General features: G+C 38.1%; 1 protein-coding gene across 1 annotated transcript in view; it reads left to right on the forward strand.

Moving 5' to 3' along the window:
* The first annotated feature begins 301 nt into the window (after window positions 1-301).
* LOC124798976 overlaps window positions 302-26,258 on the forward strand; it is a 91,503-nt gene continuing 65,546 nt past the window's right edge. The window contains exons 1-2 of the mRNA XM_047262511.1: window positions 302-309; window positions 357-522. Of these exons, the coding sequence (XP_047118467.1) occupies window positions 302-309; window positions 357-522 (174 nt within the window). The remainder of the gene's footprint in view (window positions 310-356; window positions 523-26,258) is intronic.

The following is a 26,258-nucleotide window of genomic DNA, read 5'->3' on the forward strand; positions in this document are numbered from 1 at the left end:
TGATAGCAGATTTCACATTGGATTCTACAGGATACACACACTTCCTGTCCATGAGAGGTATGACTTTTCTATCATCACACTGCACATTTGAGATTTTATTTACAAGTTCTAAAATTTTGGTTACTATTACGTTTTTTCCTAGTACATTTAGATGGGAACCATGTGTTGTGTGAAATCTTTTCCCTAAATTACTGATGTTCACAAATGTTACATTTTCAAACCGCTTGCAAATATTTTGCATCTCTTTATTTGCTGTTTCAATTTTTCGTTCCTAGCTATATCATTTGATCCCGCCAGGAAGATGGAAAAGTCCTTTTTGCTCAATGAGGAAATTTTTTCTTGACTCATTGACATAGCAGCACTGAATTTTGCTCCTGGTTTTATTGTACAGTTAAAACTAAAATTCTGACTACTTGTACGCCGAAATTCAGCGGCTGTATTTTGTCCTTGGCTGTCAGCATACAGTTCAATTTTACCGGTACTTGCTGTTCCGAGATTGCCTGTTTCCTGCCTATCTTTGCGGTAAGCGAAGTCTTGTTTGGCACTATTTATTGTGTCTTTTTTGCTAACACATGTCGATATTGTCTCAGTAGAGCAGCTTAGTGGTGGAAGATTTTTCGTGAGCACTTTCGCATATGATCTTTTACTTAACTGTTTTACCTTATTCACAAAGTCGTTTGGTTTTCCACATGGTACACTCGCACTGTTAACTTCGCTTTCACAATCCGTAGTCGAAAGAGCTTGAAAGTAATTTTCATTCACTATATTTATGTTTCTTTCGCCGTTTTCTGTATCTTGTATTATCTGTTTGCGTCTTTTGTACTTCACTTCCGTCCAATTCTCTGACATATTCGTACTTTCGTGGCGCGAGTTTTTCATGTTCCGTTCACTTTTTTCTTCTTTAAGTTTCTTGATATGCCCATAAATATAAATTCCCCATCAAATCTGTTTGCGGATGACACTTCTGTTTTAATTGAAGATGATGCAGAAAAATTCAGAACTCCTTTGTGAGCACAATGGGTACTCTAGAAAACTGGTTCCAGTTAAATGGCTTGAAACTGAACATTGCAAAAACTAATATGGTACATTTCAGAACCAAACATTTGAAATGTGTGGATCTTAAAATACATCACAATCATCCTATGGAAGAAGTAAACACAGTCAAATTCCTAGGACTAAATGTGGACAACAACTTAAGCTGGAGTACACATATTGAGTTCCTATCAAATAAACTAAGCAGCTTTGCATTTGCAATGCAAATACTAGCAAACTCTTCTGACATGAATACACGAAAAATAGCATATTATAGTTATTTTGAATCTGTCATTAGGTATGGTATCTGTTTTTGGGGAAATTCAAGTAGTGTATCTCGAATATTGAAACTGCAAAAGAAAATTATAAGAGACATGTGTAGTGCACAACAAACAGAATCTTGTTGCCCATTATTTTGGAACCTGCAAATCCTAACAGTTCCCTCCATATACGTTTATGAAATTATAATCTTTGTACACAGCAGACAAAAATTATTTCAGGAAAATCTTTTAACCACACGTACAACACAAGAAATAAAAATAATTTTATGTTACCCACACACCATTTTAAATTATATGCACGAACTCCACAGTATATGGGGATGACAATATATAACAAGCTAATGGGCAAAAATATATTTAATACGAAGCCAGAGAGTCTAAAAATAAGGCTACAGCAGATTCTGTGGGATAAATGCTACTATTCAGTAGAAGAATTTATAATGGATGACGTGATAATTTGAGCAAGGGGTAATTAATTGTTAGTCTTTTATTGTATGTGTAACAAAATTATATTATTATTATGATGCCATTTCTTAAAATAAGTTGCTGTAATTAATTGTTAGTTTTTTTATTGTGTGTGTATTTTTATATTGTATTATTGTTATGGTACCATTTGTTAAAATCAGGTGTTGTATGTATATGGTAAAACTTTACCAAAATTTTGACATGTCTCTTGTACGTAAATCAAATGATTTAGATTATGTACGTTATGAGACTAATAAACCACAATTCACAATTCTTCCCATTCTAAAAGGATATTTTTAGCACAGAAATGGGTGGTTCAGACAGTAAGTGGTGTAAGTTCATGAACCTCTTGTTGACCTGTATTCTCAAGTCTGGGTATTTTGACATTGACCTCTCAATATATGTATTCTTTACTGTCATTTCTTTTTAACAGTATTAGCATATTCCCAAGAATAAGCAGCACTCACTCAGTTAATACTCAGCAGAAATCAAACCTACATTTGGATCGGACTTCCTTAACTCTTGCGCAGAAAGGTGTGCAGTATACTGCTGCATTCATTTTCAATAAGCTACCACTAGAATTCCAAAATCTCAACAACAATCCATGTGCTTTCAAATTGAAACTGAAGAGTTTCCTTGTGTGTTTCATGCCTACTATTCTGTCAAGGAGGTCCTTGAAAAATTAAGCTGATTCTTCTTGTATTAGTGATTGTGTTTACTTAAACTTATGGCTTGACTTTTTTTGTGTTCATAAATATTTTATTTTTATCTGTTATTACTTTTATGTTGTAATTTCATGTACTGGCACGTTCCATGATCCTGGAGATTTGCTCCTCAATTTGGTCCTATGGAACTTGACATGTAAATAAATAAAAATAAATGAAAATTGGTCCTCAATAAACATCCTCATTCTGTTCATGCAGTAAATTCTCTCAGAATGGTGTGACTGAGTCAACATTTCTCATTCTGGGTAACTGTACTGTCTCTCTTCTTTAATTAAATGTTACTGATGAAGATACTTACTGTTGCCATGTGACCATCAAGTTACAGAAGTCATACAAACCATTTACTTTGGAGTTCACATCTATTTCAAGAAGGCAGCTGCATTAGTACAATCAATATTATCCAAGATGAAATTAATATAGAAATATGCACATACAATGAGTTTGTAGCTGTTTCTTATCAGTAGTATTATTAGTACTTTTACTGCTTGGTGAAGTTTAATAAAAGTTCTGTTGTGGGCGTTTACATTGTCAGAACTGAAGTGCCTTAACTGCAGTACTTATTTATGACTGTGGTCTGGAACTTTATTCCAGTTTTTGTGTACAGGTGCTATAACCACTTCTCTCTTCCTTACATTATGCCTACAGTAATTTACTGCTGACTATTATTCATTTAGGCACTCCAAATAACATTTTGTTACACATAATACATATCTGTAGAAATAACTTTTGATTTTTCAGATATCTACAATTATATGAGAAACTCATCTCTCTTGTATATTGTGTCATGGTTTGATGAAAAAGTTCAAATGAATAGTGATAAGAAATACCACAAAGTGAAAGTGGGGATCGTTTTATTTGAGTGAAGTTTCCAGTGTAATTAATGCACAGCTTCCTTCAGTTAACAATGTGCCTAGCAATGAAATGTGTTTGACATTTTCTGAATAACTTAGCCATCAGTATATACGGTGCGTGTTAATACACCATGACTTTGGCTCATAGCTCAATGTGACATCATGGACTTTTGCATAGTATTATCTATGTTAAGCAATCATCTTCTAGCATCAGTGTGTGTTTTGGGATATTTACAAGAAATTATGTAGTTACTTCTGGACTATGATTTATTGGATACTGATGACGAACTACACTTTTTGCATGATGCTGGATGTATATTGATCAATTTGTAATCAGTAGTTCCAACATCAACAACCAAGCAACCAGAATCACTGGCATTCACTGCAACAGCACACAGCAGCAGCAGTGGTAATAGGAGCAGTCATCACACCAGAAGAAGGCAGCCACCCTTGAGAAGCCAGGAGTTTTGCTGGGGCAAAACAGTGAACAACAGCACATAACAGGGAAACAGGTAAATGTTTGCAAGCAGAGGAATCTACAACAAGGTATGAAATCTTGTAACAGTGTAAGAGAAAATGCATCAACAGAGTGTAAAGTCACAGGTCAGTCGGATTGTTCAAATCAGCTAAGAATTATGAGTCTGAATAATACCTCGAACTTGAGGTAGCAGCAAATAGTGACCATATTGATTGTTTATGTGTTATGGAACATTGGTGCAGGGACAGTGAACTAAACAGCATAAACTTAAGCCAATATAAACTTGCCAGTCAGTACTGTAAGCAAAATGCCAAAGGTCGTGGTGTATGCATTTATCTAAATCCCAAGCTTAAATTTAAGTTAAGATATGAGGCTAAACCATTAATCATAGAAAAGGATTTTGAGGTAGTAACCATTCAGTTATATAGTTTAAAGAAGAAAATAATTGTTGCAGCAATTTACAGGTCACCATCTGGAGATACTGAAGTCTTTCTTAAGAATTTGGAAGAAATGCTCAACATTTTCGCAAATGAGAACTCTACCATAATTCTTTGTGGTGACTTTAATATTAATCTATTGGTCCAGAATTCAGTAAAAAACAAGTTTTTAGACATACCAAAAAGCTTCAACATGTTCCCCCACATATCAGCTCCCTCTAGAACAACAGATTCCAGTGAAAGCCTAATAGATAACATTTTCTCAAATGTGGTCACACATGAAGTTGCAGTTACAAATGTGAATATAGGATTATCAGATCATAATGCACTAACCTTTAATCTCACTGCAACTCCCAAGGAGGAGGAAAATAAAAAGGAGTACAAACGATTTTTCTCTACTGAAAATTGTAATCAGTTCAAAAATAATTTCAAAAATGCAGTTTGATCAGAGGTATTGGCACAAACAAACACAAATGATGCTTACAATATATTTGCTTCCACTTTTATGACATACTTTGAAATGTGTTTCCCAAAAAAGCTTTTGAGTTATAGATCATCTGGATCCAAAGGGACCTGGATTACACCCGGAATTAAAAAGTCAAGTGAAACCATGAAATTACTAAGTTTAAAGTTAAAAACATGTCATGATCAGCAGTTTGTTGAGTATGTGAGGACATACAAAATGACTTACCACAGAGTAATAGCAAAAGCAAAATTATTAAGTAATGATAGATTAATAAGGCAGGCTAGTAACAAGTCCAGAATGATGTGGAAAATGGTAAAAAAAGAAACTGGGGGTCAAACTAAAGAACAGGAAATCAATCTTAAAAATAATGAAAACATTCCCATAGAAAAAGATGCCATGGCAAACTATGTAAACAATTATTTTGTAAATATTCCTCTTACTTTAAGTAGTAAATTTAAGAAACAACCAACAGTGACGACTCCAAAGGTAAATACCAGCATGATGGCAATCCCAACAGATGAGCATGAAGTTATAAAAGTCATTCAATGCTTGAAATCCAAAATGTCCTCTGGGTTGGATGATGTACCTGTATCAATAATTAAGAAAATTGCTCCATTCATTGTCAAACCTATAGTGCACATAGCAAACTTGTCCTTAGTGAAGGGATATTTCCAGATAAACTTAAAATCTCTAAAGTGATACTTCTATACAAAAATGGTGACAGACATAAAATAGAAAATTACCGACCTATATCTCTCCTCCCACTCTTCTCCAAAATACTTGAGGAATTAATGAAAATCAGGGTTACAAAATATCTAGAAAAACATAAACTAATAAATAACAACAGTCAACATGGCTTTCGAGCAGGGCACAGTACAGAAACAGCCATATTGGACTACACAACATAAATAGTAAGAAATTTGGAGTCAAATAAACATGTTGTTGGAATTAATCTAGATTTATCCAAAGCCTTCGATACTGTGAACCATGACATATTACTAGAGAAACTTGAAGCAATAGGCATCAGGGGTACTGTTAAAAAATGGTTTGAATCTTATATGCAAAACAGGTCACAAGTTGTTGAGCTGAGGTCATCCAACAATCTTCACAATTTTAAACTCATATCTGAACCAAAACAAATTGAAATATGTGTTCCACAGGGCAGCATTCTGGCCCATTGTTATTTCTAATTTATATCAATGATATACAGGCTCCAAACAGCTCAGCCAAAATTCTACTATTTGCAGATGACACGAGTACCATAATTAGTGATATAAAAGAATCATTGTGTACTACAGCAGGAAAAATGCTCTCATACATACAGTCATTGTTTTATTCAAATAAGCTGACATTAAATACAAAGAAAACAAACTTTATACAGTATGGAAGCAAGTGTCAAGGGGAAAATATGTGCCTTATGCTGGATAGCAAACAAATAGAAAAATTGTGCACCACAATGTTTCTGGGAATGCGAATTGACCAAGATTTAAACTGGAATGAACACAGTGTATATCTTACTCACAAACTTAGCTCAGCATGTTGTGCCTTAATAATAATATGCAAGGTATGTAGCAAAGAATGTATTAGAGTGGTGTACTTTAGTTATTTCCAATCAGTTGCAAGCTATGGCATAATTTTTTGGGGGAAAAATCAGGTCAAGACTAATGACATTTTTATTATGCAAAAAAGAGCTATTCGTATCATGACACACTGCCCACCACAAACTCACTGTAGACCCTTATTCAGACAACTAAAGATACTTACAATACCATCAATATATATTTTTAATTGCCTGGAAATGATCAGTAAAAATAACTGTGATCTCCAAACCAACTCAAGCTACCATGATCACAATACAAGGCATTGTAAAGACTTCCACATTCCCTGTGTAGCAAAAACTAGAAGTCAGAAACATGTTAGCTGCTTAGGAATAAAGCTTTTAAATGCACTTCCATCAGAGTTCAAAGGCAAAAATAATTTCAAGCGTGAAGTAAAAAAATACTTGATGGAAAAATGCTACTACAGTGTAAATGAATACCTGTCTCAGACTTATTTTTTAAAAATTCAAACTAATTTAATTATGTTTTCAACTTCATAATTATGGTACTTAGGAAAAATCTGTTAAATACCCGTAATGCGCTTTGTATATAAAGCATAGTTCATGATCTATAATTGTTTATCATGAGCACGTACTATTGTTTTTGTGTAATAAGTTCTTGTACACTACTTATGTACTATGTGTACGTAATTTGTTTGCTGTTTGTATATTTTTGTCAATTTATTATGTGTATGTGTTGTTATGTGTTACATGTAATCAAATGACAAATCCTATATCACATGTGTGATCTATTGGATGCTAAATAAATAAAAAATAAATAAACATTTGTGTTTGTAGTATCCAAGAAATAAACTATTTTGTCTTCATTTTAATTATGTTCTGATATAAAGAAGTAGCTTCATTTTTACAGTGAGCAAACCTCTCAGCATCTTGTACTGTATTACTGTGTATTCAAAATTCACTGAGATGGATGTCATCTTACCTATTAAACAGGAAACAAAGAATAGTAATAGAAGAAACTGGTAAGAGATTCTTCTCTAGGTGGAATAACACAGAACAAGGTGTGCAACAGATCTATCCTTGGGCCAATATTGTTCTTGTATTATATAAATGACATGTTGACTAACATATATTCAGACACTATTATTTATGTGGATGACTCTACAGAAATAGTCTGTTGCAAGAAAAGTGAATATTTAATTATTAATCTTCAGCAGTCTCTAGCTGAAATTGAAGCCTGTGTGAGAAATAATGGTCCGAAATTAAATCTAACAAAGACACAAATCATTCACTTTATAACAAAACAAGTTGTACAGGATATACTAGAAATACCATATGAGGACAATCACCTTGCCACCACAAACAGTACCAAATTTGTAGGTGTAATTCTGAACAAGAATGTATCATGGACAGACCACGTAAATTCCATGTGTCACCATCTAAACAGTCAAATATTTGCAACAATTGTTACAAGCAGTACAATAGAAACACCAGTCAAAAAAGTTGTATATCATGCATATTTTGTATCTGTGATTATAGATGGTATAATTTTTTGGGGATGAGAGAAAACAAACTTACACAGAGTCTTTAGGCTACAGAAAAAAATCGGGGGGCGGGGGGGGGAAGAAAGAAAAAGAAAACGATTGTGCAGACCTCTGATCAATCCTTGGAAAACATGAGGATTTTTTACCACTGAGTACACCAGCTCAAATAGTGAGGTAAATGGTCAAGCAAGAAATGATTCCCTCCTTGTCCCTAATTTTAAATTACTCCTTCAAAATGTTCAGTCACTCCCGAATAAACTAAATGAAATAGAAATGATATTTATGTATATATGAAGTCTTCACGGGTTGTCAGCCGAGTAGCGTCGTCGTCTCGTAGCAACATTTCGATGGAATGCGTCTCCATCATTTTCAGGCGAAGTGTCGGAATATTGTTGGTCGCAGGCTTATATCTCTGCTGGACCGCTCTCCACTTCCTGCAGCCGGCCAATCATGCACCCGCGGAATCGCCCGATGCGCCTGGATCGGCCGGTGGGGATGGGGGGGGGAGGGGGAGACGCGTGCGCGGGGTTCAAGTCCCGGTGTCCATCTCTGTCTGCTCCATCCACAGCCCTTGGTGGAACAGCACATTCTTCTCTGATTTTCCTGATTGCAGGCTCCCAGTCTGTGCTGAGATGGTAGCCACTGTCGCAGTTGATTAGGTTGTTGTGTAACCGTATTTCTATGGACTCTTTGATTACTGACTCCCAAAATCCGTTTGTACTGCATATTTTCTTTGTGTCCTCAAAAATCAAAGGTGTGCTTCTCATCAATACTATGTTCCACCACAGCAGATTTGTTGGTCTGACCCAAGTGTACATGCCTAATGTGTTCACTGCGGCGCTGTGAGATGAAATGCTGCGTCTGTCCTATATATTGCATCCCACATTCGCATCCGATCTTGTACACAACTGGTGCCATGAGACCTAGTGGATCCTTGGTTGAACTGAGAAGGTCTTTGATTTTTCCTGCTGCACAGAAAATGGTCTTCACTTTATGTTTCTTGAGAATTCTCGCGATCTTGGACATCGGAGGACCCGCGTATGGCAAAACGCACAGCCCATTGGTTCGTCTTCATCCGGTCGCTCTTCTCTCTTCTTGTGGTCGGTCTTCAGGGCTCTCCTTATTTGTGTCTCACTGTATCCATTTTTCTTGAAGGTGTCCTTTAGGTGTTGCAATTCTCTTGGCAAACTTTCCTTATCGCAGATGGACCTGGCCCTGTGCACTAAGGTGTAGAGTACAGCATTGCGTTGCACAGGGTGGTGGCATCTATTGGCATTAAGATAGAGGTCCGTGTATGTTTTCTTTCTATACACTGCATGTCCCAGCATGCCATCCATGTTTCTTGTGATCAGGATATCCAGAAGGGGTAAGCTTCTGTTCTCTTCTATCCCCATAGTAAATTTGATATTTCCATGTATGCTGTTGAGGTGTTGATGGAACACTAGCAGTTTGTCCCTGCCATGTGGCCAAACTACAAAGGTATCACCAACGTACCTGTAGAAGGCTTTTGGCTTGTGTTTAGCAGTGTCCAGTGCTAGCTTTCTGAAGTGCTCCATGTATAGGTTGGCTATGCCTGGTGCTAGGGGCAGCCCATAGCTACACCATCTATCTGTTTGTAGAACTTCCCACCCCACTTGAAATAGGTGGTGGTTAGAACATGGCAAAATAGCTTGATGATATCCTCCTCAAAGTGTTCTTCGAGTAAAGCTAGGGAGTCTTTTATTGGTAATCGTGTGAATAAGGATGTCACATCGAAGCTGACTAGTAGGTCTTCATTTTCCAGCTGCATTCCCTGTAGTACTTTCACAAACTCAGCGGAGTTTTTCACATGATGTGGACCGTAACCCACCAAGGGTTTTAGCATCTGCAATAAATGCTTAGCAATACCATATGTCGGAGAGTTAATAGTGTTTAGAATAGGTCATAATGGGAAACCTTCTTTGTGGACCTTTGGGAGGCCATAGAGACATGGTGGTGCCGGTGCCCTCAGGTACAGCTTCCTGATGATATCCTTGTCTAGTCCCGAGTTGTTGAGCATCTCAACGGTCTTGCAGGTCACTGTTGCGGTGGGGTCCTTCCTTAGTCTTTTATAGGCAGGATCTTGCAGGAGGGTGTCGATTTTCTGCCAATAGTCTTCTGATTTAAGCAGCACTGTGGCATTGCCTTTGTCTGCTGCCAAGACCACTGTGTCCTGGTCCTTCCTGAGTGCCTGTAGCGCCTTTCGTTCTGCTGTTGAAATGTTATTCTTTGGCATCTCATAGGCGAAAACTGGTGGAGAAGACACCTTGTTATATGGGTATGAGGCTGGGAAATAAATTCTGTGAAAAATTTAAAAATAATGAACCAGAACAATTTGGACATCATTTAAAAAATACCTAGCAAGGAAATATTATTACAGTATAGAAGAATTTATGACTGACTGTCACAGATAATTGCGCCTGATGTTACATTTTATTCAGTCATGCAAAAAAAGTACTTTAAGTACATATTTATTCTTAATTTTCCTGTATTTTCAACATGATTATTTTAAATGATTTTGTGGTACTTAAAATTACAAAATACCTATAATTATTCTGTATACTTACAATTACTTACAATTAGAAGTACCTTTAAACTGACGAGTTATCTATGTCCCAATCATCTGATTGTATATGACATTTTATGTGGCAATAAAGTTTCTATTCTATTCAATTCATTTCTGTGCTGAAGAATAAATTTTCATTCACTCTGTGGCTTGGAAAAGTTTAATATTCCTTATCATTCCTGCCAGATATTTTAGTATGTAGGTATGGTTTCAAAGAGCTTCAGCACAATTTTTAACAATTACGCAAATATATAGTCATTTATACCAAAACAGCTATTTCTGAAATAATTTTGAACTCAAAATTACCTTCATAACTTAATGAAATCAGAGTTTTGTAGATTAAGTGATGTAGGAATAAAAATTTTGAGGTAAGTGCCTTATGATGAAATTATTGGCACTCTCTGACAAAACTGTCAGTTACAGATATGAAAGAGACACAAATTTTTCATGTTTTCCTGGAAAATCAGAGAAATAAAAGATATTTGTCATGTCTTTTGATTTATTGGACATTATCTCAAAAGATAGTCCATTCTGTCAAATGATAGGGTTTTGTCCATTATGAATGAAACACACACAACACTGATGTAGTATTCTAAAATGTTTATTATTTGTTACATGAACTGGTTTTCAGCTATTACATCAGGTACAAAGATAAGTATGTGGTGCAGTGAAATTTTTTTGGATCAAATATTTTAAACTATTTCATATGGAGAGCATCTCCATTTCTGGTTCATTAGTCAATGCGTCACATATTTTGTTCTAGTTAAATAATCTTACATCATATTTGTAATAGAGGGAAACATTCCATGTGGGAGAAAATATATCTAAAAACAAAGATGATGTAACTTACCAAACGATAGCGTTGGCATGTTGATAGACACACAAACAAACACAAACACACACACAAAATTCAAGCTTTTGCAACCAATGGTTGCTTCATCAGGGAAGAGGGAAGGTGAGGGAAAGATGAAAGGATGTGGGTTTTAAGGGAGAGGGTAAGGAGTCATTCCAATCCCGGGAGTGGAAAGACTTACCTTAGGTGGAAAAAAGGACAGGTATACACTCGCAAACACACACACACACACACACACACACATATCCATCCACACATATACAGACACAAGCAGACAATGTCAAATGAAAATGTTTTTTCTGACACTCAGAACAGATAATTATGATAGTGGTATATAGCATGCAAACTTATCAGAATAATTCCCATGAAATGATTGACTTCTCTCACGATACTGTCCTTTTCCCCTAGGATCAGTTCCTATACCTTACATGTGGGTTGACCCTATGAGTGCACTTGCTCCTCCCATTCTGGTTGGTACGCCCCATCATAGAACAACCCTGTTCATCAGGCTACTGGTCATCCTATTTCTATGTAGGTACACCTGCCCTATATCCTTAGCAAATATTGGGTACGCCCCCCCCCCCCCCCCCTATCCTTTGTCAGTAGGCCTCATGGTTCATTGTCCTAGTATACATCTTTATGTATACTGAAAATAAATCTTTCCTGGTAAAAGTAAAAATGTATTTTACACTTCATTCTCAATTCTAAGTGCCTCATTTAATACCCTAGAGTCCTCCTCTACTTTTCAGCTTCTTTACTCTTAACAGATACTATGTCTGCCTCTACTTTGAGCTGGCCGGTGTGGCTGTGCAGTTCTAAGCGCTTCAGTTTGGAACCGCGTGACCGCTACGGTCGCAGGTTCGAATCCTGCCTCGGGCATGGATGTGTGTGATGTCCTTAGGTTAGTTAGGTTTAAGTAGTTCTAAGTTCTAGGGGACTGATGACCTCAGATGTTAAGTCCCATAGTGCTCAGAGCCATTTGAACCATTTGAACCTCTACTTTGACTCAACACTCCTCAATAATGATCAAAATCGATTCCTCTCTGGTTTATGTTCTCTTTCCTTACTCACACCTCCTTCTTATATACTCGACATGGAATCCTTCTAGTTTTTTATATGTGTATTTATATGCGATATCGAATCATCATAGTTCTTATATGTATATATATTTTCCTATATATACATACAATCTTTTGTACATGGTTATAATAGAGGGAAACATTCCACATGGGAAAAATAAATATAAAAAACAAATATGCTGTGACTTACCAAACAAGAAAGTCCTGGTAGATAGACACAATAAAAAACATACAAACACACACACAGATTTCAAGCTTTCGCAACCCAAGGTTGCTTCATTAGGGAAAAGGGAAGGAGAGGGAAAGACGAAAGGATGTGGGTTTTAAGGGAGAGGGTAAGGAGTCATTGCAATCCTGGGAGTGGAAAGACTTACCTTAGGGGGAAAAAAGGACAGGTATACACTCGCACACACACACATATCTATCTGCACATATACCATGTGTGTGTGTGTGTGTGTGTGTGTATGTGTGCGAGTGTATACCTGTCCTTTTTTCCCCCCTAAGGTAAGTCTTTCTGCTCCCGGGATTGGAATGACTCCTTACCCTCTCCCTAAAAACCCACATCCTTTCATCTTTCGCTCTCCTTATCTCTTTCCTGATGAAGCAACCGTGGGTTGCGAAAGCTTGAATTTTGCGTGTGTGTTTGTGTTTGTTAGTGTCTCTATCTACATACCAATGCTTTCGTTTGGTAAGTTTTGCAATGTAGAACCGTCACAATAAACAAGAATGTGTGCACATTTCCTGATGTACACATACCTTCCCCCTACAACACTTGTTGGTTCAAACCTCTCGACAGGTTTCTAGTTAGTAGTTTCATTGTATCCGTACTCGCATATCTTTGTGTGTATGATGATGTGTGTTTGTGCAGCCTGATTCTTCAGCCTTCTTATATGGAGATAAGTTGTAGGTTATTGGAAACCATGGAGAATATGAAGGACTTCTGCTATAGAAGCAGATGAATATGGAAAGAGGGAATAAATAGGCAAGTACTCAAAAGAGATGTAAGAAAGGAAAAAATAGATGTGGTTGCTAAGATCAAAGAAGAGAAAGAAGACAACCCCAAAGACAGGAAACCCTCCCCATCCCCCTTCCCCAGTACTCCTTACCTTGCCGGTACTTGAGTGAGAAGGTGGAAGAGGTATGGTGTCAAATTGTCTCCTACAGAATGAACATCCCCACCTTCACCTTTGAGGTCCCCAAAAGAAATCTTAGCAACCGCTATGGAAACAGCAAATGGTGAAGGATCAGGAACATTTGTTTGTGAGGGTTGTCTGAAAGGTGTGCTGTGTGTTTAGTGTTAGCCATCATTTATCTGTTGGTGTAAATCTTGCTTTTATCTACACTACCCTATCCCTTTCAAAATTGATACAAACCCTCCCGTCTATTTCATATCTCATAAAAGATATAAAATATTCTATACAAAATAGAAAATTATATATTACAATAAAATGGTTGTTCTGTTTGTCACATTATATTACATTATCCATAAATATAATATTCTACTCATTTCTTTTCATGTCTAGAGATCACTGTTTATCCGTGGTTCTCGTATGCCAGTCTTTATGTTATGGTATTTTCCAGTTTGCTAAATACAAAAATTATAGGATAGTTTAAGAATTCAGTAATAGACTATAGCATAGTTTAAGATTTGAAGGGAATTTGGTGCATGAAAACTATTTTGGAAGAAACACTGAAAACAGCTCGGGATTCGACGGTCATCACTCTGCCTGTTAACACCAAACGTTAACATCCTTGGGGGACATATGTGACCCCACCTGGATCCCATGGATCTGATATTAACTGCACTTGAGCAAGTGCAGACCAGTACTTCTCATTAAATTTTGTGTGAAAGTTTTGTCACAGCAAAACAATCACCACTTTCTACTCTATCCTGGATAAATTTGAATCCTTTCCACGTGTTGCCTATAACCTTGCTGGTATTATTAAGTTTGGAAGAAACAATAGTTGAAATGTTTCCGGAGGTTACTCTCATGGCAACTCCTCAATCTATCATTTCTTCAAATGGTTTCTCCAAGCTACATACACTTGTAATATCAAAGCTGGTTAGATTCTCTTTGAAATTCCATCCTGCATTATTTGCTCATGTACTGACGGCTCTTGTACTGACACCTGTAGTCTGTGTTTGGACTATTGGTATTAACTTGTCCTGCTTTTCAACATTTTCTTTTAAGGTATGCAATCTCTGCTTTACAGCATCAAATGTAACATTACATACATTTTGAAATGATCCTAATTTTTCACTCAGTTCAGTTTCTAGACTATTACATTTATCTTCAATATCAAATTCTATCTTTTTTGTCTAATTCTGGAATTGAGCATTCTGTCTCTGATTAAAGTCAGTGAACAGTTGATTTACATAACTGCTTAAAGAACTAGTTAATTCACCTTTCAGATCTATTTTAAGATTTTCTACTTTCAAAGATGCACCCTGGTCAGTTATTTTACCACAACTGAGTATTTACCGAGTCTATTTCTCTACTTAAACCAGCCATCTGTGCATTGAGTTTTTCACTTGAAGTCACACTTATTTCATTTCTCAAAGAAGCAACTTGGTCATTTATTTTATTATTTAATTGTAAACTCTGAGCTTCTAGTTTGCCATCCAAAATTGCACTTAATTCCTTTCTTAAATCCTCTGAATCTGCTCTTTGGCCTTTGATTAAATTTACTACTTCAGACCAGTCTGGCATCTCCTTACTCACTTTCATTGCCATGGCTGGTTCTGAAGTTTCCCCAATTCTCTGTGTAATATCCATATTTCTCTTAGTTTTTGATCTATTGATCACGTAATGAATTAACTCTAAATATTATAACTACACTAATAAAGTCTAGTGACAATTTTCTTTGATTTTATACTCGAACAATTATTGTTTTTCGCTCACCCGGCATGGGGTTTTAGGTTGCATCAGTGAGCAGGCATGGAATCAGCACTGGTGAACAGTAACTGGTGCTGGTGGCATCAGTTGCTGGTTTCCACATTGGCATTGGTGTGCGGATGTAGAATCAGCATCGGTTAGCAGCAACTGGTGCCGGTGGTGTCGGATATTGTCTCCACATCTGTGTCCCCGCGATGTGTGTGAGAGCTGTACATGCCACACACTGGACCTTCTTAGTTGAATTATTCTCGACCTATCTATGAGTCTAATACGTCAAGGTCTTCTTTCTGTTCTTTTCACGTTATTATTTCCGTGCGTCTTTCCGTGTGTTGGATTCAAAAAATTTTTTATTTAATTTTTGGACTTTATCCAATTATGCATAACAGTTCTCTTGTCTTGTCATACCTGGTTGCTATGGAAACACATAATATCTTCTGCTTTGATTTTGTCTCAAAATTCCCATTTTTTTAGTCCTGTTCACTGTTAGCTACGTTCTAATGATGTGTGACAATAAGAAGTGGTGTGAAGTTGGATTGCAAAATTCACACCTCACTCACATCGGTTGTCTTACTTGGTATGTACAGTCAATCTTCTTCTCTTGATTTCCAGCTACATCAGTCTCCAAAAACTTCTTCTCTGAAGAATACTGCTGGTTAACAGGAATTTATGACACACTCTCTCTAATTTTGAAATAATTTAGTACTCAAAGAATACTTTTAGTTCAGTCTTGGTATATTTCAACTTCCATAAGTTACATATTCACCATTTCTCACATCAATATTCAAATGTTTATAAGTCAACCAATTCGTCTTGTGTTAGACTTGATAAAATACATCTGCAATAAAGTTGGTTTAACAACCACATAATTTATGAACCTGTCTTGCCTCTAGCGAGTCCAATACGTGAAGTACTTAATAATCCAGAATCAATTGTTCATTTTTCTTTAACAATAATCACAGTCACTAAAACAGCAAAGAATACTGCATAAGTACTTCTTGTTCTTACAATACGGCTTCTGTGGCGCTAGTGGCGAACACTTGTGTCGGCGTCGTTTGACCGCCATGCTTACAGTCTTCTCATAACAAACTTCCAACCTGCACACAGAAACAGGTGGTTCAGTAAATACACTTCCAGTCTCCCACTTATATTTAAAATATTTTGTGTTCAAGACGGTAGAAGGACGAGTGGTTCTAGAAGTTATGTGGAAATTCTCGAAGCACTACTGTGTGTGACATCACCAGGGCACACATAAGCTTGCAGTCCAGATGGTATTGATTGGTTGTGGGATGGAAAAAGGGGGCAGGAGTGGGATGGTCAGGTGCTCAGTGCTATCGCACTGACAAAAATCTTGAAATGAGATGCTGTGAACAGATTTAGTTGCCATAGTAGTTGTAGCCATCCATATGGCATATGTGCAGTATCAACATCATCTTTATCAACTGCACCTACTGTGCTGCACACCACTTGCAGTTGACCAAGAGATGGTACATTTGAACCTCCCACCAGCATGCTCCTGTGTGAGTTCATTCTTCTATTGCTCCCCATCTCTGACGCCATGTACACATACCATCAGAGGATGCTAAATTCATGTGGCCTCACTGTTGTGTCTCCAATTGACAGGCATTATTTTTGAAGCAGCTGCAATTCAGTGCTTCACCCGAGAGATTCACTGAACTTTCAGACTCATACTACTCTTAGTATGGGAGATTTCCATGAGGACAGTATTTGACATAGCACAATGTTATTAAAATTTACAATGTGTCAGTGTCTTATCAGAGTGTATCAGCTTTCAAGGCTATTTGGTACTATTGAGAACATTATTTGCACTGTCTGCAACTCTACACCATATAAGAATCTAAACATATACAAAGTTAAGTATATATCTCATTTATTAAGTGTGCATATTGTAAATAAACTTATTAAGATGTTACTTTTTTATTGATGTATGACTGTGTTTATAGGCCACCTCAGCTACTGAGTCATCAGACATCCATTGGTGACAAGTTTGGTTTTTTTCTCCATTGGCAACAAGTTTTGTTTCTTCTATCCATTTATAATGAGTCTGGATTTACTTTAGCAGTGATCGACTGTCAGTAAAAGTTCATAATTTTTGTGTGAACTCTTATCTGTTTCAAGTGTCTTTAATTTGTGTATGCAACGGCAAATTCTGGAGAACAGTCACTAACAGCATTTTTTCAGTTTTAGAACCAATAAATTACTTCCTTGTTCACTGCTGAAACCCAGCAAACAATCCAAACCCTACACTATGAAGACATTGTTAGCAAAAGTTGAATGACTGTTTTAACACTCAGATTCAAGTAGCTGCTACTTATTTCAAATTTTGTTATATGTGTCGTCATAGTGCTTCATGGTGCCATTATTTAAAACCCTGTTGATTACATATACAGGCTGAAATTCTCTAGCATTGCAACTCTGGTCTCATGGTTGTACTTAAAGTAATCAAAGCCCAATAAGTGTAAGACTGTGATGAACTTGATTTTGATATGCGTATTAGTGGAACACTGACCATGGGTAGTTCACAGTAGCCCCAGTTTCTCATGGCTCAGGACCACCGCCACCACAGGCACCAGTATAAACAGGGCACAAGTTTGTCAGCCATTTCCTCAGCTAGTCCCAACCATCTGGAGCAGTGTGTGAAATGTTATGTAACACACGACTGCAAAAGCTGCTTTCTCTGCTGTGTGGACTGCCAACACTGCCTTAAATCAGAACACACACTCAAGTTTGCATGCAAAAGAAATGTAAAGTAAATTCCTTTCCACACAAACCTCAACTTGAGGAATTTGGAAATACATGTGATCTCTTACTCTGAATCTGTATACACTTCTCTTGGTGATCTGCATACAAATTGTGGATGAAAGTGGCGGTATTGCACATTGAAATGCACAGTGCCAAACTTGTTTTTTTCTGACCAGCTCTCCTCCCTGCATGCCATTGAACAAATGTCCATATTTTTCTCACAACTGATGAATACTGGCATGGGAAAGTTATGTATGAATAGTATGCACATTTTCATGGATATCTAAACCAAATAAATCAAAAGCACCTATACCAAAAATATTAGGACTAGAAAGTGACTGAACTACTGTGAAAGCCACTCATGTAGTCGTATTTCTACATTTTGCTTACAAAGTGCACTTTCCAAGAACAAAGATGTTTTCCCTACTGTAGGCCAGGTGGTTCAGACTTGATTTCTGTAGTTAAGGGTGTCCCAAGTGTTCATACATATTTTGATTAATCACTGTGACTGAAGCAATAACAGAAATTGTACTGATCAATTGCAAACCTGCAGACAGATGAACAGTTTGCAATTGGTCCTCTGCATGTGACTTATCTGGTCTGGCTTGTGTAAGACTGTTGTTGTCTGAATTGTGGTCGATGAAACATTTAGCTATGCATCTCCACCTCTCTCATGGCTTCATCCATAGTTCTGTCCATATCAAGCTCACAAACCATCAACAGTATCTGCATTCTGACATTGACAGCTGTCATATCTTCCACAGTGAAATGTCACTCCCATATAGTCAGGCCACCAGTGGACATAGAATCTACAGTGAAATTAATTCCCTGTCTGGTTTGCTAAGCATCTCACAAAGGCCTTCACAGATGGGCACTATTCTTCCTCCACACCCCCCCTCCCCCCTTCCAAAAAAAACTAATTCTGAAAACAGATTTCCCAAGCTATATGCTTATGCATCCCTAATCCTCCCACCATCCCCAAGAACCAGCTACAAATGAGCACCACCCCCCTCCCCCCAATCACCCAATATCTTCCCCAGTTGGAGTACCTAATCTGTGTCCTTCACCAGAGCTTTGACTGTCTATCATCTTGCCTGAAAATTAGGGACATAATACCAGCAACCTTTTGTACCCCTCACAAAGTGGTATTCCACCCCCCACCCAACCTACACAATGTTGTGGTCCATTACTAAGCCACTCCCATTCCCAGCCTGTTGCCACATGGGTTCATACCCTCATGGAAGATGCAGGTGCAAGACTTGCCCAATTCATCTACAGCACATATTATCCCAGATAATGTAGAGTATTACATGATTTGGGATCCTATTCCAAACCTATCATAGTCTTATCCCATCCCATCAGAGGCAGGAGTCTTGTGAAAGCACCTGTGCAATGTATAGGCTCTTCTCTAATTTCTGAGCAGTACTTTATGTAGGCATGACCACCAACCAGCTGTCCACTTGAATTAATGGCCACTTCAAAACTGTGGCCAAGAGCCGAGTTGACCAATCTGTAATGGAATGTGGGCGCAACATACTCAATTTCAATAGCTGCTTCACAACCCATGGGAACTATGCCCATCCTCCCCAGTACCATATTCTCTGACCTTCATAAATGGGAATTATCATTGGTAGATATGCTTCATTCCTGTAAATCTCCCTGGCATTGGTCTCCACTAGCTCCTGACACCTGCAAGCTTTGCCCAACTGTCTCCCCTTCTTGTCACCCCATTGTAATACATTTACCCTCATTTTAATGATTATGTGCCTTGCGAAACAGGCACCTGCTGCCTCCCCCCCCCCCCCCCCCCCACTACTATCCCATACATCTGCTGGCTCCCTCTGAGTTGTCAATCATTCTTCCCCAAACCTTGATGACTTAATAACACTTCTACTCCCTGTAAATAACAAATTTGTTACCTATAATTGGTAGCTGGTGTGACCTTGGCATTATGCCAGTTTTTATTGTTTCATCAATGATTATAGCATTAGCATGAGAATGTTTTTTATTTAATACATACCTATGTCATGCTTATATTGTACAGAATTTGTTGTATTAGTTTTAATGTAACTTGAGAAACAGCTGAAATCATTAAAACTGAAAAATGGAATCCCTGTCAGATTATATACTGAATTTGTGGGTGAGATAGCCCCTCTTCTAACTATAATCTATCAGATATCGCCTAAACAAAAAATCATGCCCATTTCTTGGAAAAAAGCACAGTCATGTACGTCCACAAAAAGGATAGCAGAAATGATCCACAAAACTATTGTCCAATATCCTTCACACTGATTTGTTATAGATTCTTAGAACATATTCTGAGCTCAAACACAATGAGATATCTTGAACACAAAGACCTCCTCATTGCCAACCAGCATGAGTTAAGAAAACATTGATCACGTGAAACCAAACTCACAATTTTCTGCAATGATGTACTGAAAGCTTTGGATCAAGGCATTCAGGTAGATCCAGTATTTTTTGATTCCCAAAAAGCATGTGACTCTTTAACTCTATACCATACCAACACTTGTTGTCAACATTACAATCATATAGGGCATCAAGTAAGGTTGGGTAGGGAGGATGCAACATGTTATCTTGGATGGAGAGACATCACCAGATGTAGAAGTAACTACAGTTATGTTCCAGGGAAGTGTGTTGGGATGCTTGCTGTTCATGTTGTATACTAATGACCTTGCAGATAATGTTAATAGTAACCTCAAACTTTTTGAAGATGATGTAGTTATCTACACTACTGGCCATTAAAACTGCTACACCACGAAGATGACATACTACAGTCACGAAATTTAACCGACAGGAAGAAGATGCTGTGATATGCAAATTATTAGCTTTTCAGAGCATTCATACAAGGTTGGCACTGGTGGCGACACCTACAACATGCTGACATGAGAAAAGTTTCCAACCGATTTCTCATACACAAACAGCTGTTGACCGGCGTTGCATGGTGAAACGTTTTTGTGATGCCTCGTGTAAGGAGGAGAAATGCGTACCATCACGTTTCCGACTTTGATAAAGGTTGGATTGTAGCCTATTGTGATTGTGGTTTATCATATTGTGACATTGCTGCTCATGTTGGTCGAGATCCAATGACTGTTAGCAGAATATAGAATCGGTGGGTTCAGGAGGGTAATACAGATTGCTGTGCTGGATCCCAACAGCCTCAAATCACTAGCAGTCAAGATGACAGGCATCTTATCCGGATGGCTGTAATGGATTGTGCAGCCACGTCTTGATCCCTGAGTCAACAGATGGGGACATTTGAAAGACAACAACAATCTGCACGAACAGTTCGACAACATTTGCAGCAGCATGGACTATCAGCTCGGAGACCATGGCTGCAGTTACCCTACATCACAGACAAGAGCGCCTGTGATGGTGTACTCAATGATGAACCTGGGTGCACGAATGGCAAAATGTCATTTTTTCGGATGAATCCAGGTTCTGATTACAGCATCATGATGGTCGCACCAGAATTGGGCGACACTGCAGCGAACACACATTGGAAGTGTGTATTCATCATCGCCATACTGGCGTATCAACCAGTGTGATGGTATGGGGTGCCATTGGTTACACGTCTCGGTCACCTGTTGTTCGCATAGACGGCTCTTTGAACAGTGGACATTACATTTCAGATGTGTTATGACCTGTGGCTCTACCCTACATTCGATCCCTGCGAAACCCTACATATCAGCAGGATAATGCACCATCACATGTTGCAGGTCCTGTACGGGCCATTCTGGATACAGAAAATGTTAGACTGCTCCCCTGGCCAGCACATTCTCCAGATCTCGTACCAATTGAAAACGTCTGGTCAATGGTGGCAGAGCAACTGGCTCGTCACAATACGCCAGTCAATACTCTTGATGAACTGTGGTATCATGTTGATGCTGCATGGGCAGCTGTACCTGTACATGTCATCCCAGCTCTCTTTGGCTCAATGCCCAGGCGTATCAAGGCTTATTACGGCAAGTGGTGGTTGTTCTGGGTACTGATTTCTCAGGATTATGCACCCAAATTGCGTGAAAATGTAATCACATGTCAGTTCTAGTATAATATATTTGTCCAATGAGTACCCGTTTATCATCTGCATTTCTTCTTGGTGTAGCAATTTTAATGGCCAGTAGTGTATGATGTTGTGGTCTTCAGTCCAGCGACTGGTTTGATGGCAGCCCTCAACATCACTCTATCCTGCCCAAGCTTCTTCATCTCCAAGTAACTACTGCAACCTACATCCTTCTGAATCTGCTTAGTGTGTTCATCTCTTGGTCTCCCTCTACGATTTTTACCCTTCACATTGCCCTCCAAAACTAATTGGTGATCCCTTGTTGCCTCAGAACGTGTCCTACCAACCGATCCCTTCTTCTAGTCAAGTTGTGCCACAAATTCCTGTTCGCCCAGTTACTTGTATATTCAGTACTTCCTCATTAGTTATATGATTACCCATCTAATCTTCAGCATTCTTCTGTGACACCACATTTCAAAAGCTTCTATTCTCTTCTTGTCTAAACTAGTTATCATCTATGTTTCACTTCCATATACTGCATACAAATACTTTCAGAAAAGACTTTCTAAGACTTACATCTATACTCGATGTTAACAAATTTCTCTTCTTCAGAAACCCTTTCCTTGCCATTGCCAGTCTACATTTTATATCCTCTCTACTTTGGCCGTCATCAGTTATTTTTCTCACCAAATAGCAAAACTCATTTACTACTTTAAGTTTCTCATTTCCTAATCTTATTCCCTCAGCATCACCTGATTTAATTCAACTACATTCCATTACCCTCGTTTTGCTTTTTTTGATGTTCATCTTATATCTTCCTTCCAAGACACTGTTCATTCCATTCAACTGCACTTCCAGGTCCTTTGCTGTCTCTGACAGAATTACAATGTCATCAGCAAACCTCAAATTTTTTATTTCTACTCTATGGATTTTAATTCCTAATACAAATTTTTTTTGCTTCCTTTACTGCTTGCTCAATATGCAGACTGAATAACATCGGGGATAGGCTACAGCCCTGTCTGACTCACTTCCCAGCCACTGCTTCCCTTTCATGTCCCTCAACTCTTATAACTGCCTTCTGGTTTCTGTACAAATTGTAAATAGCCTTTCGCTCCCTGTATTTTACCCCTGCCACCTTTAGAATTTGAAAGAGTGTATTCCAGTCAACATTGTCGAAAGCTTTCTCTAAGTCTACAAATGCTAGAAACATAGGTTTGCCTTTCCTTAATCTTTTTTCTAAGATAAGTCATAGGTCAGTATTGCCTCACGTGTTCCAACATTTGTACAGAATCCGAACTGATACTCCCTGAAGTTGGCTTCTACCAGTTTTTCCACTCGTCTGTAAAGAATTCGCATTAGTTTTTTGCAGCTGTGACTTATTAAACTGATAGTTCGGTAAATTTTGCTTCTGTCAACATCTGCTTTCTTTGGGATTGAAATTATTATATTCTTCTTGAAGTCTGAGGGTATTTTGCCTGTCTCATACATCTTGTTCTCCAGATGGTAGAGTTTTGTCAGGGCTGGCTCTCCCAAGGCTATGATATACAATACAATACAATATAATGAAGTACTATTTGAAAGAAGCCTCATAAATATTCAGTCTGATGTTGATAAGATTTCAAAGTGGTGCAAAGATTGGCAATTTGCTTTAAATGTTAAGGAGTGAAAAATTGTGTACTTCATGAACTGAAAAAATGTAGCATCTTATGGGTATAATATCAATGAGTCAGTTTTGGAATTGGCCAGATCATTTCAAATGTCAGGGTGTAACACTTTGAAAGGATATGACATGGAATGATCACTTAGGCTCAGTCATGGGTAAAGCAGCTGATAGACTTAGGTTTATTGGTAGAATATTGTGAAAGTGCAATTAGTCTACAAAGGAGATTGCTTACAAATCACTTGTATGACTTGGTTCTAGATTATTGCTCAAGTGTGTGGGACTCATACCACATTGCACTGACGGAGGATGTTAAACATATACAGTGAAGGGCAGCATGAGTGGTTACAAGTTTGTTTGATCCATGGAAGAGTGTCACAGAGACACTGAAGGAACTGAACTGAAAGACTCTTGAAGATAGATGTAAACTATCCTGAGAAAGTCTATTAACAACATTTCAAGAATTGGCTTTAAATGATGATTCTAGGAATAGACCAGAAACCCGTACATGTAGCTCACATAGGTATTGTGAGGATAAGATATTCTAATCTTATCCTACATGCACACAAGCAGACAGACAGTCATTCTTCCCATGATCCATATGTGAAAGGAATGAGAAGAAACCCCAATAACTGGTAGAGTGGGACAATCCCTCTGCCAGGCACCTCATGGTGGTTTGAAGAATACAATGTAGACGTAGATGTAATTCTCTTATGTTTCCTTCCCACCATGAACTTTAAACCAAGCCAAGACTGAAAATGCAAAGTAGCTAAGATGGAATGTTCAGAGGCCAAATCCAAGGCTCCAGAAGCATGCATAACAAGAGAAAAGATAGATTCTGCCTGATAGAGAAAGGAGAAGCAACTCTATGAATCTCAAGAGATTGAATGACAAGCTGCTACTAAGCAAAGAAAGGAAAGCTGAATGCAGAAGGAATATATAGAGGAGGCTTATAAGTGGAACAAATTTGAGGACAGTATTATAGAAAGAGAAATAGATGAAGATGAGATGGGAGATGTGGTACTGTGAGAAGAATCTGAAAGAACACTGAAAGACCTAAGTGAGAACAAGGCTACTGGAATGGATGGCATCCCCTCAGAATTTTTGTGATCTTTGTGAAAGCCAACTGCAACAAATTATTCCACCTGATGTGCAAGACATATAACACAGACACTGGAAAGCTCTGGGTGGAATAATAACAATACGGAAAGAATAGATTGTTGCTCGCCATATAGAGGAGGCAATGAATCACAGTGAAAGAGACTGCAAGAAATTAAGGTTTTGGACAAAGTACTTCTTCCAAAATAAATCAGTGAAGTGAAACCAAGCAAGGAGGATTTTCTTAATTATGACAAGCACCAGTGCACTTGGAGTCCACTGCCTGCAACTACAATTGAAGAAATAAGAAACCATGTCCAATAACCTAAAAATTCATATAAGCACAGAACATTTCTAATAACACAATTGTGTTATATCAATTTAAAAAGTGTTTTCACCTGCATAGTTAATTATATTTAGTAATATTCATTTATTTATTCATTTTTTATTACAACACCCCTGTGAGAGCATGCAGGGATGTGGTTGAGTCATCGTGCAGGAATGCTCCTTTGTGGTTGGACAGTGAGTATGTGGGAGGCAATAGGCTGAATGGAAGGGATTTCCAGGTAAAGAATCGATGGTACATGTTACCTGTCAAAATGGAGGTATTGTGGGTGGCTGGTAGGTTTGCGGTGGGTAGAGTTACTGATGTGAAGTGAATGGGGCAGAAGCTGTTGAGGTTCTCGGGGAAGTGCCCACAACCTCAGGCCATATTACAAAAATGAAATCAGTGAATCTGAACTGCGTGAGGTTTGTGATTCTGTGTGGTTATGAAAGATTCCTATAGATGGCCCATGAATAGATTGGCATAGTATGGTGCCATGTGCATTCCCAATGCTGTACCATGGATCTGTTTGAAGGTGATGCTCTCAAAGGAAAAATAATTGCAGGTAAATATATAGTTGAAACTTCCTGGCAGATTAAAACTGTGTGCCCGACTGAGACTCGAACTCGGGACCTTTGCCTTTCCCGGGCAAGTGCTCTACCATCTGAGCTACCGAAGCACGACTCATGCCCGGTACTCACAGCTTTACTTCTGCCAGTATCTCGTCTCCTACCTTCCAAACTTTACAGAAGCTCTCCTGCGAAACTGTGAGTACTGGGCGTGAGTTGTGCTTCGGTAGCTCAGATGGTAGATCACTTGCCCACGAAAGGCAAAGGTCCCGAGTTCGAGTCTCGGTCGGGCACACAGTTTTAATCTCCCAGGAAGTTTCATATCAGCACACACTCCGCTGCAGAGTGAAAATCTCATTCTGGAAATATATAGTTGGTTGTAATGACTGGGAAGAAAGTTGTAGATTTGGAATCAGTCAAATGTTGAGAAAGGTAGTATTCATCAGCAGCAAGGCCATGGGCATTCTTGATGTTAAGTGTAGAGCAAGGTGACATTAACTGTAAAGAGCAGGGCATTTTGTGGTAAAGGTACAGGAATGAGGAGTCAGTGGAGGAAATGGTTGCTGTCTTTTATA

This window comes from Schistocerca piceifrons, chromosome 5, assembly GCF_021461385.2.
Source record: "Schistocerca piceifrons isolate TAMUIC-IGC-003096 chromosome 5, iqSchPice1.1, whole genome shotgun sequence".
NCBI lineage: Eukaryota > Metazoa > Arthropoda > Insecta > Orthoptera > Acrididae > Schistocerca > Schistocerca piceifrons.